This window comes from Dromaius novaehollandiae, chromosome 5 (genome assembly GCF_036370855.1).
Source record: "Dromaius novaehollandiae isolate bDroNov1 chromosome 5, bDroNov1.hap1, whole genome shotgun sequence".
In the NCBI taxonomy this organism is placed as follows: Eukaryota; Metazoa; Chordata; class Aves; order Casuariiformes; family Dromaiidae; genus Dromaius; species Dromaius novaehollandiae.
This window is the reverse complement of record NC_088102.1, coordinates 77,282,995-77,295,331: the sequence shown is the minus strand read 5'-3', so window position 1 is coordinate 77,295,331 and position 12,337 is coordinate 77,282,995. Positions and strand designations below refer to the sequence as shown.

The window sequence follows — 12,337 nt, the reverse complement described above, 5'->3', positions numbered from 1 at the left end:
GCATGCAGGTGAAATGGGAACCCACTCTGCCACCCCCTGCATAGAGTGGAGGACATTTGAGGAACCAGAGCATTTCCTACATTGTCCCAGGGTGTGGTCTGTAGATCTGCTGCTCTGCTGTGCAGGGAACCCCTTCTTATCTTGAATCACACTTAAGCCATGTTAAGGTGCAACACAAGTGCAAGCAAGTGTTTATAGGGACCATAAGTGAAGAAATAAAAAAGAAAGTGCTTTAGTTACTTTCAGAGCACATTACACAGATCTCTCTCCCTCACTCAGCTGATTTGTTGTTTTCCTCCTGTCAAGGCAGGAGTCAGGGTCCCATGCCTCCTCATGGCTCCTTTGTCCTTGTGGAGAACCTTAGCTGCTAGAACTAATCTCCCTGTGGCAGCTTTGACTGGCTCTGAGCTGATTTAAGCTTTCATCCTCACATTTCTTCTCTTCCCTCCTGCAGTAGTAGGTGTTCCAGCTATTCCCTTGGAATACATGCTTCTTCCTTTGCCTGGGCTTGTAAATGTGCCCTGCTGTGCTAGGAGTTATCTTGTGTACAGGAATTATTCCTGAATAACTCTTTTTTTCATTGACATACAAAATTGTGCCCCCAAATGCTTTCTTTGGTGGTGACAATTTCCTAGGGTGAGCAATTTATCTTTCACTTGGATCTTTGATTCTGTGTTAGTCTAAACATTAAAATGCAAAATCTGAGGCAGAGGTGAAGGGCAGAGGGGATGATTAGGAAGGAGGGCATTAGTGATAGGTGAACTACTGCAGAAAGGCAGAGAGTTGCACTGGAATGGGAAGGGGAGAAGCTTCTCCTCACATTATCTGCATCAGCAAATGACCCAACCAGCATCTAATATCAGCAGTTTAGTTGCTAACCCATGGATTCAGCATATGACAATGTAGTACTCATAAGAAGGCATTTACTCCAAAGTAAAGCCTTTGCTACCATTGGTTCCAGCAGCAGGTGACCAACAGCCTTGCAAACACCTTGGGCCATCATTTCCTAGCTGAGTAGATTACATAGTAGATGGAGTTTGTCTGACAAAGTTTACACCTGGGAGAGCGCTGACTAATGAGATGCTCTGCCCGGAAAACATTTTAATATTTTTGATAGCATTTATTTATTTCCTGATGTTTCAATAGTGCTTGGAAGCCCCAGTCCCGGGCCTGTTCTATTCAAAAAGAGAACATAAAGGGAATCCCTGCTAGTCACAGAGTTTACAATGTCATTCCAATAAAAACATGAGCTTTCAATGGCTTCCTAATTACAACAGCTAAAAACAAGCTTTTCTTCAAAAGGGAGCTTGCAGTAAATTTTCCAAAATGTAATTATAGTGAGAGATACTTGATTTTCTCAGCTCCTGAGGAAATGTTACCACAGTTCTACACCTCACTCTTTTCACTCCTGACTTTTCTATTCCATAGTTTTCTCATGGCACTTTTCACCTCCTCATTTCTCAGAGTATAGATGAGTGGGTTCAGCATGGGCGTGATAACAGTGTAAAACACAGCTACCCTCTTGTCCTCTGAAAGATTGCTGGATGGACGTATGTAGGTGAATGTGCATGGCCCAAAGAAGAGAATCACCACAGTAATGTGGGACCCACAGGTGGAGAGGGCTTTGTGCCGCCCTTCGGACGTTCGCCTTTTCAAGGAAAACAAGATGACAATGTAGGACATGACCAGGATGAAGAAACAGCTCAAAGCAATCATTCCACTATTGGCAACGACAATGATGCCCACAACATAGGTGTCGGTACAAGACAATTGTAGTAGGGGGTGGACATCACAGAAGTAGTGGTCAATTTTGTTGGGGCCACAAAAAGGGAGCCTAATGGTTAGGAGGGTCTGCACCATGGAGTGCACAAAGCCCCCCACCCATGAACTGATCACCATCCAGCCACACACACGCCTGGTCATGAGGGTGGTGTAGTGGAGGGGTCTGCATATGGCAATGTAGCGATCATAGGCCATCACTGTGAGGATGAAGATCTCAGTGCAGCCAAAGAAATGTACCCCAAATAGCTGTGCTATGCAACCCACAAAGGAAATGGTTTTCTTTTCAACAAGGAAGTCAGCAATCATCTTGGGAGCTGTGACAGAAGAGTAGCAAATATCTACAATGGACAGGTAGCAGAGGAAGAAATACATGGGGGAGTTTAGACGTTGACTGCTAATTACAGTGATAATGATGAGCAGATTTCCTGCCACAATAATCATATAGAAGAACAAAAACACCACAAAACATATTTTCTGCACCCCTTGGTTCTTTGAAAGGCCCAGAAGAATGAATTCCTTCACACTGCTTACATTCTCCATGTTCATCAGTTGGGTGGCAATATGCAATACACAGCTTATACACCTGGGAAAAAAAAGACAGACACGATTCATCAGTATTTTTTCATTGTTCATAATGAGCTCCATATCAGAAGTGGATACAAATCAAGAAAAGTATAAGATTAGTATTAAGCTTATGAAGTGTTTATTTTCTGTAATGCATTTTTTTTCACAGATATTAAATTCTCCACAGGAACTGCCTCACAGGAAACACTGAAATTGAGAAAACCCAAGATTACTTCCAAACCCACAAAGAAAAGCCTAGAGAGGAAGTGGGGAAAGTTAGGGACTTTTCCTATGCTTGCAGTTGTAATTGCACTAGATATAAGATTTTCAAGCAGAAGGGTGAAATTTACATGGATGGTTCCTTTTCAGGTATTTCTACAAGGAAAAGGATCAGTAAGAACAACGTGAGATCAATTTCTCCCTAGTCTTACCAAGTTGTGATCCTTCCTACCCCTCTTCCTTATACTGAGCAATAACGTAGATTTCTCAAAAAAATAAATGACAAGGATGAAATGAGCAGACTTTTGTGGCTGTGCAGTACCCAGTAGAAAAGAAATAACTGGGCTCCATCCAAGCCAGAGCATGACTGGACGCATACCACAGCAGTCTCAGTGCCATATTTAGGCAATCAGAAAGGAGTAGCCAAGAGATAAATGATCAGGGGAAACTGTATGCCTGAATAACAGCAGATGGCAAATTCCTAAGCTAAAAACAAGCTGTGTATCTACAAAATGACCAATTCACAACCCAGACAGCTTGACTATGTATCCCTCTCGATAAGGTGCTTTCCATCACCACCAAACTACATTTAGCAAACTATCCATTTGTCTGATCTCATCTCATCAACTTAAGTCATGTGGGCATCTATATCTAAACTAGTCATATTACATTTGACTAGTCTAAAGTGTCTGTTTATAGATGTGATGAATTGTGTGCTGCAGGTACCCGTTTCTTACTGTTGACTCTAAGAGGATTACTAGAATGACTAATTCAGTAGAGGATTCCCACCAGTTATGTCTTATCTTTTAAAGTGCCTTTTCAGGGATAGACCTGAGGTATATGACATAGTGCAATCAGTTCCACAATAAAATAAATCTAATGTGCACTCTTAACATCTCAAAAAGGGTGAGAAATTACACTATCTCCTTAATGCATGAATAATCTCAGGTGGTTGTGGGAAACAAAAGAATAATATCAAAGTAATCTAATCTGGGGCTGTAGAACTAGCACTGTGTATGATTCTAGTCAAAGACAACTACAGACAGTTGATAACTTTGGTGAAAGTTTCTTTCTGTATTTTCACATTTGTTCAAGAAAGGAAAAGGAAGAGGAAAGAAAAGCGAGCAAAGCAAAGCAAAGCAAAGCAAGAAGCCAAACAAACTGCAAAACTTACCTTGTCTGTGTTTAGAGATCTAATTCTTTTGTGTAAGTGCTGTACAACTTTAGCTCCTCAACTTCTGTCTTCCCTGGTATGAGTGTGTTAGAGCACAGAGTCCTTAAAGAACATAGAATGGCATTCTGGAAAGCTTCCAAAACTTGCTTAGGAGGTGGCTTTTTGTGTATAATCCAATCCCACCTAATTTATTACTTGCTTTCGTGTGTCACAAGTGTATCTTGATGTTTCCTGCCTATCTGAGAACTGGTTTAATAGGCTGTTTGGATGATGCGACCTGGGTGTACTGAATGATGCTTTCATATCCCAGCAGCAGAAAAAAGGGCTGGGAAGAAAAACAAATTTAAGTACTGATCTTTAACCCTCTCCCAGGAAATCTTCCACCTGCAGGGCTCTTGGGGCTGGAGGAAGGAGGCGTGGAGGCTTAGTGAAGGGAAGGTGTGAAAGAAAGGGGCAAAGGAGGAGACTGAATTCTGTCTTGACTGAAAAGTTTAAGCGCATGTATTTTAAAGAAATAATTGTTTGTCAGTGTTTTTATAATGATATCACAAAGGCATTTCAGGGTTTCTCCATAAGAAATAACAGCCAAAGGAGTAGCTGAATATTAAATTGGACAAGCATATGCATGGAACTATCTAGTTAACACTTCTCAGCATCCTTCATTAATCCAAGCTGATAGTTTTATGGATTTCCCATGTGTAAAGGGCCATTAGGTCCATTGCTTTGGCTTCCTATCATTGTGAATGCTAAAACAGTCTGTTTGTAATCTATATATTTTTCTCTTTTTTTAACCTCTGTGTATTCCAAAAGACATGTGAAACAGAAATCTTCATTAAAGAAAAAAAGAAAGAAACTTCAAGCTGTGAGAAGAGTCACCATCCTCTGGGAATGGTAAAGAATTACTATCACAGTAGTCTTTTAAGGGCAGGTTGGGCTCATTTCTTTCAGGAGTTTTTTACAGAGATAGAAGATGTCCTGGGTGACCTCTTGATGACCCTCCAAGTCCTATCTCACAAGAAATTTCATCACTGGAAATCCAGTGAATAAAGCCTCTTTGCAAGAATTTTCACTTTTTAACAGAAGTCAGTGAATTACAAAGTAAGTCAAAAAATTCCTTCATCTACAAATCATGAAACTGAGGGAGGAAGTCAGCTATTTAATGCCTATGGAAGTCAGCAAATTTAATTCTGACTTAGTCACTCTAGGCTCTTCTGTGGAAAAAAATAAATGTCTTGAGGCAGATTCATCTGATCTACCTCAGAACTGATATTAGGATGCAATTAGGTCTGAAATAGACACCTAACTTTTAAACAACATAACTTAGGGCAGAAAAATCCCACTGTCATGATGGGCCCCATCTTTCTTAACCTGAGCAGCTGCAATCAAAGGTGAACCTGTGAAATGAAACAAATGAAGCATATAGACATGCTGATTTATATCAGCATATCATCTCAACCAAGGCCCAAGTCAAATTCATCATTGCTCTGAACTCTACTGTGTATTTGTAGCTTATAGCTCACGGATGTCAGTAAAGAAATTGTCTCAGCTACTGTCCTTTACTTTCTTTTGCTGAAATTTCTTGAAATGTAGAATGGCCTGATAACAACATAGTTAATATCTCCATCTCCTCTGCACAGAATGCCAGCGATCTACACAGTGAAAACAGAAATCCTCAAATTAATGAGAATAAATACTGGTAAAGAAATGTCTTGGTGAAAATAGTCCCCTAACTTAAATATCCTTTTACTGTAGCCTGGATACTTGGGCAGGTTAATGAGGGTTAACAGTACTCACTGTACGAAACAAGAGTATTGGGTAAGAAGGTAAAAAAAGTCTTACAGTCTTCGGGAAAGGAAGAGGAACAACAGATGACAGAAGCCAGAGATCAGTCCAAGCACATCTGGCCTGCTAACCTAGTATGAGTCAGGCCTGCCAGTTTCTGCACCCAGTGGCACACATAGCAGCAACTTGGCTAACGTCATATTCATGTCCTTTTGTTTCCCTAGCCAAACAGACTACCAGCAGTGACAATGCACAAGTCCAAATGAAGAATTGCTGCTACCTCCTGTTGCAAAATAATTCCCTGTAGGGACTTACTGCCAGGAAAGGAGAAAGGTGTTTTCTCCATTTTCATTCCACTTACTTTGGCGCCTGGCTCTGGACACCACTATGGCAGTAGGTCATGCTGTAGGGGAGCTGTGATTTGGAGAAGGAGGGACTGTGCATGGTGAGATGAATGAGGTTTTGCAGCTGGGTAGTGAACATTGGCAAGGGGTTTTGTTGATAGAGCCATGGTGAATAAGCATTGTGAATTCGATGATGGACAGGATGGGGACAAGGCACAGTGTTGAAGTAAGCTGTGAAACTTGAAATGGATGCTACATGGCCAGGGGTTGCCTTCATAGAGTTTGTGAAATCGGAAGTGCCGGAGGTGTGGTGAGGGATTGTGCTGAAAGACAGTATGATGTGGCAGGTAATACTACGGGTGTTAAGTGGTGTTGAAAGACCTTGTGACATCAGAAGCAGGCATTGTGTATTGAAGGGTAACACTAGGAGAAGTTGCAAAATTGTGGCTGCTGAGGTGTCATAAGGCTGGCTGCAGAGTTCAAGTGGACCCTACTGTAGAACAGGTTGTGTGAAGTAGTGGGGAACTATGGTGACAAGTTGTGTTGGGAGAGGCTCTGAGGTCAGAAGAGGACACTCCGTAGTGACGAGCATGCTAAGGTAGGTTCCGCGGTGATAGTGGCCCCTCGGTGAATGAGAAGTTGTGTTGAGGGAGGTTGCAAAATCAGCAGCAGGCATTATGGAAGAGGACTGACAATTTCTCAATCTATGTGACCCTGAGCAGAAGTAGAGCATCTTCTGCAAGGTCTATGAAACTAGAGCAGCTCATGGATGCAGCTGGAAAGCAAAGCATCTGTGTAAGAGTCAAGGTATAACTTCAGACAGACAGTTCTTGTGTTCTTTTTATCATGAGACTGGCTGAAGAAGAGAGAAGTAGTGAAAAAGCATTTCCTAAGCCATGACAGTGACAGGTTCTGTGCTGGGAGGGAAGGAGGAAGTGGTTGAAATCTAAGTGACCACATGCAACAAACTAGATATTTCCCCCAGAGAGTGATTGGCTGTTTCTCAAGACGTCACACTGAAATGACTGTGGCTTTTTTAACAGTGTCTAAATAGCCCAGCACCAGGATTTTATTTTACAGCACAAGGATTTTATCTGGACCATCAGTCACAAAATTCAGGTGACAGTTTTCACCAACAGATCCACACCAGGCAGCTGCTGCAAATAATCACTGAAATACCAAGGAATCCACAAGAAGGTGAGAAATTCCTGGATGGGTGCAACGGTCTTTGCCATTGCACTCCGTCCATTGCTTTCTGCCACGATTTTGGAGAGATTGTGAGGGGAAGGGAGGAGAAAAAATCACTGGGGGGAAGGAGATCAAATATTTTCCTCTCCTGCTGGTTAGAAATTGGCTATAGGTACACAGTTGTCTTGATCATCTTCAAGGTAAGGAGATCTTCACTCTAGGGATCTTTTTCCAAGAACAAATGCTATTGCACTGCCCTAAATGCACATCCATTATATAAGGTGGCATTCTTCAGAGATCAAGCATTAGCAGTTTTGGCCTTAGATGATCAATTAAGATTAGCTGAGAAAACACAATAGCATAACTCTGTGTCTGGACAATAAGATGTCTTTGTGGTGTCAAGTTTGTGCAGACTACCAGCTGCCACAAGAACTATACTGTACTCAGCATGTAAACCACAGGAAGGATGTTTAATCTCAAGGGAAAGAAAGACCAGCTAGATTAAATCTGCTGCTATTTGATACAGGCTTTCATTAATTAGTTTCATTAAGGAAGTAGACTCAGGTTTTGAATATGCTTTGGAGACCTAAGATCAATCTTATCAAAGTCTTGTAATAGATATATGAGACCTGTGAGTGACTTTTTCAGCATGCTTTTGCATGGTCTATGGAAGTCATAGGATGGTTACATCACATACATTATATAGAATGCAAAGTTTTTGATGATTCAGTATATATCCACAGGGTGTCCGTTGCAACCAGTATGACAGGATATGACAGTACACTATCAATGGCCCAGGCTCATGTTATTTAACATTATGAAATCTGATTGAAATGCCTAAGTTAGAAACCTAATTACCTGACATTCCCTGAATGCCCAATGGAGAGAGAGGCACCTCCAGAAGATGACCCACATTTCAAGTGGGGTGAATTGCCTTGTGGAGATGATGGCAGCGGGGAGGTAAAACAACCACTTTCTTAATATGAGCACCTGGTCAGAAGGTTGGAGTGGGCAAAGGCAGAGGTATATGCCACCCAAATATTTGCGTCCTCTTTAAATCAGTTGGCAAATTGCTTCAGGTCACACAGAGAGATTGTGGCAGAGGATTGTGCTGCAACTGGATTCTCCAAAGGGTAGGTAACCACTAGCCACTGGGTTTTCCTTTCTCCTTACAGCAGACTTGGTTCACAGAATTAGCGGCTGCTTCAGGTACTTGCTAGCATGAATCAAGATCTGATAATTTTTCATTGTGGGAGATCTGCTTCCACCCCAAAACTAGATGGAGAGGAAGTGAATATAGTCATAAGGCCATATATTTCCAATGGGCTTGCTACAGATGATTCCAGGAGCAGGTAGCCTTGTTAGTGTTATTGGGCAAGCAGTAAGCTACTCTGCTAAGATAAAGAAACAGAAGGTGAGTTTGGACTCAGAGGTTACATGCAGGACTTACACACCTGTTGTGAAACAAACTGTGCTACAACAGATATTCTGTGCTTTCTGAAAGAGACAATGTTTTTTATTTCCCTTAGTCTTTTTCAGAAGTACGTACTTAAATTCTTTCTTGGATCTAACAGGCTCTAAAGTCTTGATGTTAGAAACACTTCAGGTCCCATAACAGCTGAGGATGGACTCTTCTAGCTCCCTACAAAAGAGTGTGCTGCAGTGCCAGTAAGTTCCCTGGGTTCAGTCAATCCTTTAACCATCCAAATGTTAAGACTCTAGCTGAAGCTAGCACCATGGGGTGTGTCTGCAGTCAGCAGAGAAAGACAGGCAGGTGACTGTGCACACCTAAGACACCTATCTTAGGGTAAAATATATTACCCTTGCAGGTGCTCCTAAACCTCCATAAGTTCTAATGGTAGCTTTAAAAGCTGAGTGTAATGAGTTATATGAAGCAAAGACAATTATATCTGAGCTAATATCACTGAGTTCCCTTTTTATTAAGATAAGAAAATGAGGTACTTTTCGTGTATGATCAATCTCAGCCAACATTGCTTTATTTTAACCTACATGTTTCCCACCACTGGCTGTAAAATGAGCCTCAAGAAATAAATTCAAAAAGAGACACATACACTGCAGTCTAACTTTTGCTACATGCCACACAGAATTTGGCCTCAGATACGGTGTTTTGAATGACACACAAAAGCTCTGTGCTCCAAGTCCAAACACAGCAATCCTTCCCTGAATCTACCTCTGCAAAGAGCTGGAAAGACATTGCAAACACCACTAGATGATCACGAGAGAAAGTCACATGAGCTGCCACCTCTCTCCTCTCTGCTTACAGGTCTGCATGAAATCAGAGACAGTGACAGATCAGTACTTCACAGTGAAACCCTCATTATGAGTACTGAAACTACATCAACCTTCCTTCCAAATACAACCAACCTGGCTCATGGGGCTAATTACAGTGGGACCGCGCAAAAGGCAGAGCCGTCATATGCTGTCCTCAAGTTCATGGAGAGTTTCTGCCTCATCAGCTCTGCCTGTGGGATGGTGGGAAATGGCATGGTCCTGTGGTACCTTGGCTTCCGCATCCGGAGGAACCGCTTCACTGTCTACATCCTGAACCTGGCTGCCGCTGACTTTGGGTACCTGCTCTGCATTGCCATCGAAACAGTTCAGTACCTGATGCAGTTCAACGTTGGGGTGCAGTTTGGGATATTCCTCTTCCTGGATCTTTTCATGTACGGGACTGGCTTGTATCTCCTGACAGCCATCAGCATTGAGAGGTGCCTGTCTGTCCTCTGTCCCATCTGGTGCCGAAGCCATCGCCCAAAGCACTTGTCTGGCATCATCTCTGGCCTGCTCTGGAGCCTCTCCCTGCTGCTGAACATGCTGGGGTACATTTCTTGTACTGTTCGTCCCTCTAGCAACTGCCACGTACTCCTCATCACCATTGGAGTCCTGGACTTCCTCTTCTGCACACCTCTCATGCTGGTATTCAGCCTCACCCTCTTCCTCAAAGTCAAGTGCAGCTCCCAGCACCTCCAAACAGGCAGGCTCTTCACCGTGATTATGCTCACCGTCCTCTTCTTCCTCATTTTTGCTGTTCCTCTGAGCATCCTGATCCTCTTTGACTTCTGGGGCTATAAATTTCTCTACTCCCCAGAGATTGGTTTTGTGCTGTCCTGTGTCAATAGCAGCCTCAATCCAGTTATTTACTTCATCGTGGGCAGCTACAGGGATCGCAGGATCCAGCTCACCCTCAGGCTGGCCTTCCAGAGGGCTTTTGAAGATTCAGCAGATGACAAAGATGAACGGGAAACACACGAAACAATAACTATGTCCTCTTAATACCCTGCTGTGCCTAACACGATTACTGTACTCTGGAGTTGAGGGTTGACCCTTTACAGAATCGAAGAACTCTGAAATACTGGGTGAAGTTCCTCTCACCTAACCTTAGATGTCTTCCCTGTAGACCTCTACCCTTTAGCTGGTAATCTTAAGTTCCACCTGTAATCAGTGGAAACAAATAAGCATCTCTGGCACAGAATTCATCTGACCTGTGTTAGTTTCCACCTTCAAGATCAATCACATTGAAAGTGCCTACTTCTTCTCAATGGCCATTAAATGATCCTAATTTGATTAGGTGAAACTTCTTGATGTCTGCATTTCATGAAAGGAATGCCATCCAGAGTTTTCAGCTCACGCAGCAAATCTCTATCTTTCAGAGCACAATAAAACTGACATTCATACATTCTCAGTCACTTTTTTACCTAGGTTTCTGAAGACAAGATGGGATCCATCCTCCTTCCATTGAAATCAGCAGCAAAATTCCTGGAAGAAGAGCCCATGTCCCTTAACTTTAAATACCTGTATCTCAGCAACACATGCAACCTTTTGTGGCTGGTACACTGTATGATTCTTTGTTTTCTAATGAGAACATTTCAAACAGTCAAACAATTTGTGTTCTAGAAGTCCCTTTCTTCGATTAACCAGGGAGGATTTTGTACCATAGAGCTGTCATGTAATGGAAAAGGGCTCCAGCCCCTACCAATTACCTTGTAACTGTGGGTGTTGAGCTGCACATTCCCTCTTCTTTGCATTTCAAAGAAGTTCAGGGCTGGAGTTTTATGTTATTTTAGCTTCCTCCAGCACAGGAGCAAATATCTTCATCTTAATACAGTATGCATTGGGTTATTTTTTCTTCCTTTAAAAATGACAGACAATAAGAACCCATGGCCTCTAAAATTTCTTGATGTACCAACAGGTGTAAATTTAATGATAAGAAAAAACTAGGAAACAGAAGAAAGCTAAATAAATGCCACAATTTGTAACACCTTCTTCTCCAGAAACCTAGTCCATTGAAATGCAAGATATGATTATTTGAAATGTTATAGTATCAGACCATGTAATACTTTCACCTAACATAATAGGCCTTTTAACCTAAATTGATGGAAAAGTGAAAAAGAGTAGTTTTCCTTAAGAAACTTTACAGATTTCCTCTTCATGCTTTCATCTGCAAATGTGGCCTCCCCTAAAGGAAGGCTACTGCATTCTTCTATTATGTATTCTCTACTTTCTGTGCATTTGTCTTTTTATTAATATTGAAAAGCACCACCTAAAAAGCAGTGGTTCACCCTAATAATGCCCATGGTTGCTTGTTGCTTCCTGTTTACAGACTCTGAAAGCTAAACTATGAGTTCCATTTCTACTAATCTTTAATTATTAATGCTATTTTTCTGCAATGGACATAGAGTTGATTCAGATTTGGTCTATTTCATGGACTATTTTTAGCAGGATTTTCTTTCTTCTAGCTTCTACTGGTGAGGATAAGGGGACATCCGTTTATCAGAAACCATGTTAGAAATGTTTTCCTTTTAATATCTGTAATGATTTTATCATTGGGAGAACTGAAACTCATACCCTTTATTATATAAAATGTTGAAAAATTTTTAAGAAAAAAAAATGTATCAAAGACTAAGCGTTACTGTGTTCAGAAGAAGCCATCAAGTAATGAAAACCTATAGAATATAAACTGTTAAAAAAACTTCCCGTCCTGACAGTTCGTCCTTTAAACATACCCATCAAGAAGACATGTGGCATTTAGTGTGAACACACCCTTTTCATCTCATCCAACTTTGGACATTTAAACCACCATTTGCATATAAACCACCATTGCAGACCCTCTCAATCACTGATGGTAAGAGACAAGCATTCTCAGAGGTGGCATCTGCCAGATGTTTGCAATATATTTCTTGTGGTCCAAAAGAAGTCAGTGATAGGATGACTGCAAGGAAATAGGGATCATTTGCAGAATTTTCTGCCCTTAACTAACATTAAG

General features: G+C 41.6%; 2 protein-coding genes across 2 annotated transcripts; one reads left to right on the top strand and one right to left on the bottom strand.

Annotated features, from left to right (window-relative positions):
• Window positions 1-1,386: 1,386 nt before the first annotated feature.
• LOC112995821 (olfactory receptor 4S2-like) lies at window positions 1,387-2,337 on the bottom strand. Its single transcript, XM_026121024.2, has one exon. The coding sequence runs from the start codon at window positions 2,326-2,328 to the stop codon at window positions 1,387-1,389; it is 942 nt and encodes a 313-aa protein (XP_025976809.1). The 5' UTR covers window positions 2,329-2,337.
• A 4,612-nt stretch (window positions 2,338-6,949) lies between these two features.
• LOC112995820 (proto-oncogene Mas-like) lies at window positions 6,950-12,029 on the top strand. The gene is made up of 2 exons (XM_026121023.2): window positions 6,950-7,062; window positions 9,338-12,029. Exon 2 carries the CDS (start codon window positions 9,394-9,396, stop codon window positions 10,345-10,347), a length of 954 nt encoding a protein of 317 aa, XP_025976808.2. The 5' UTR covers window positions 6,950-7,062; window positions 9,338-9,393; the 3' UTR covers window positions 10,348-12,029.
• The last annotated feature ends 308 nt before the right edge of the window (window positions 12,030-12,337 follow it).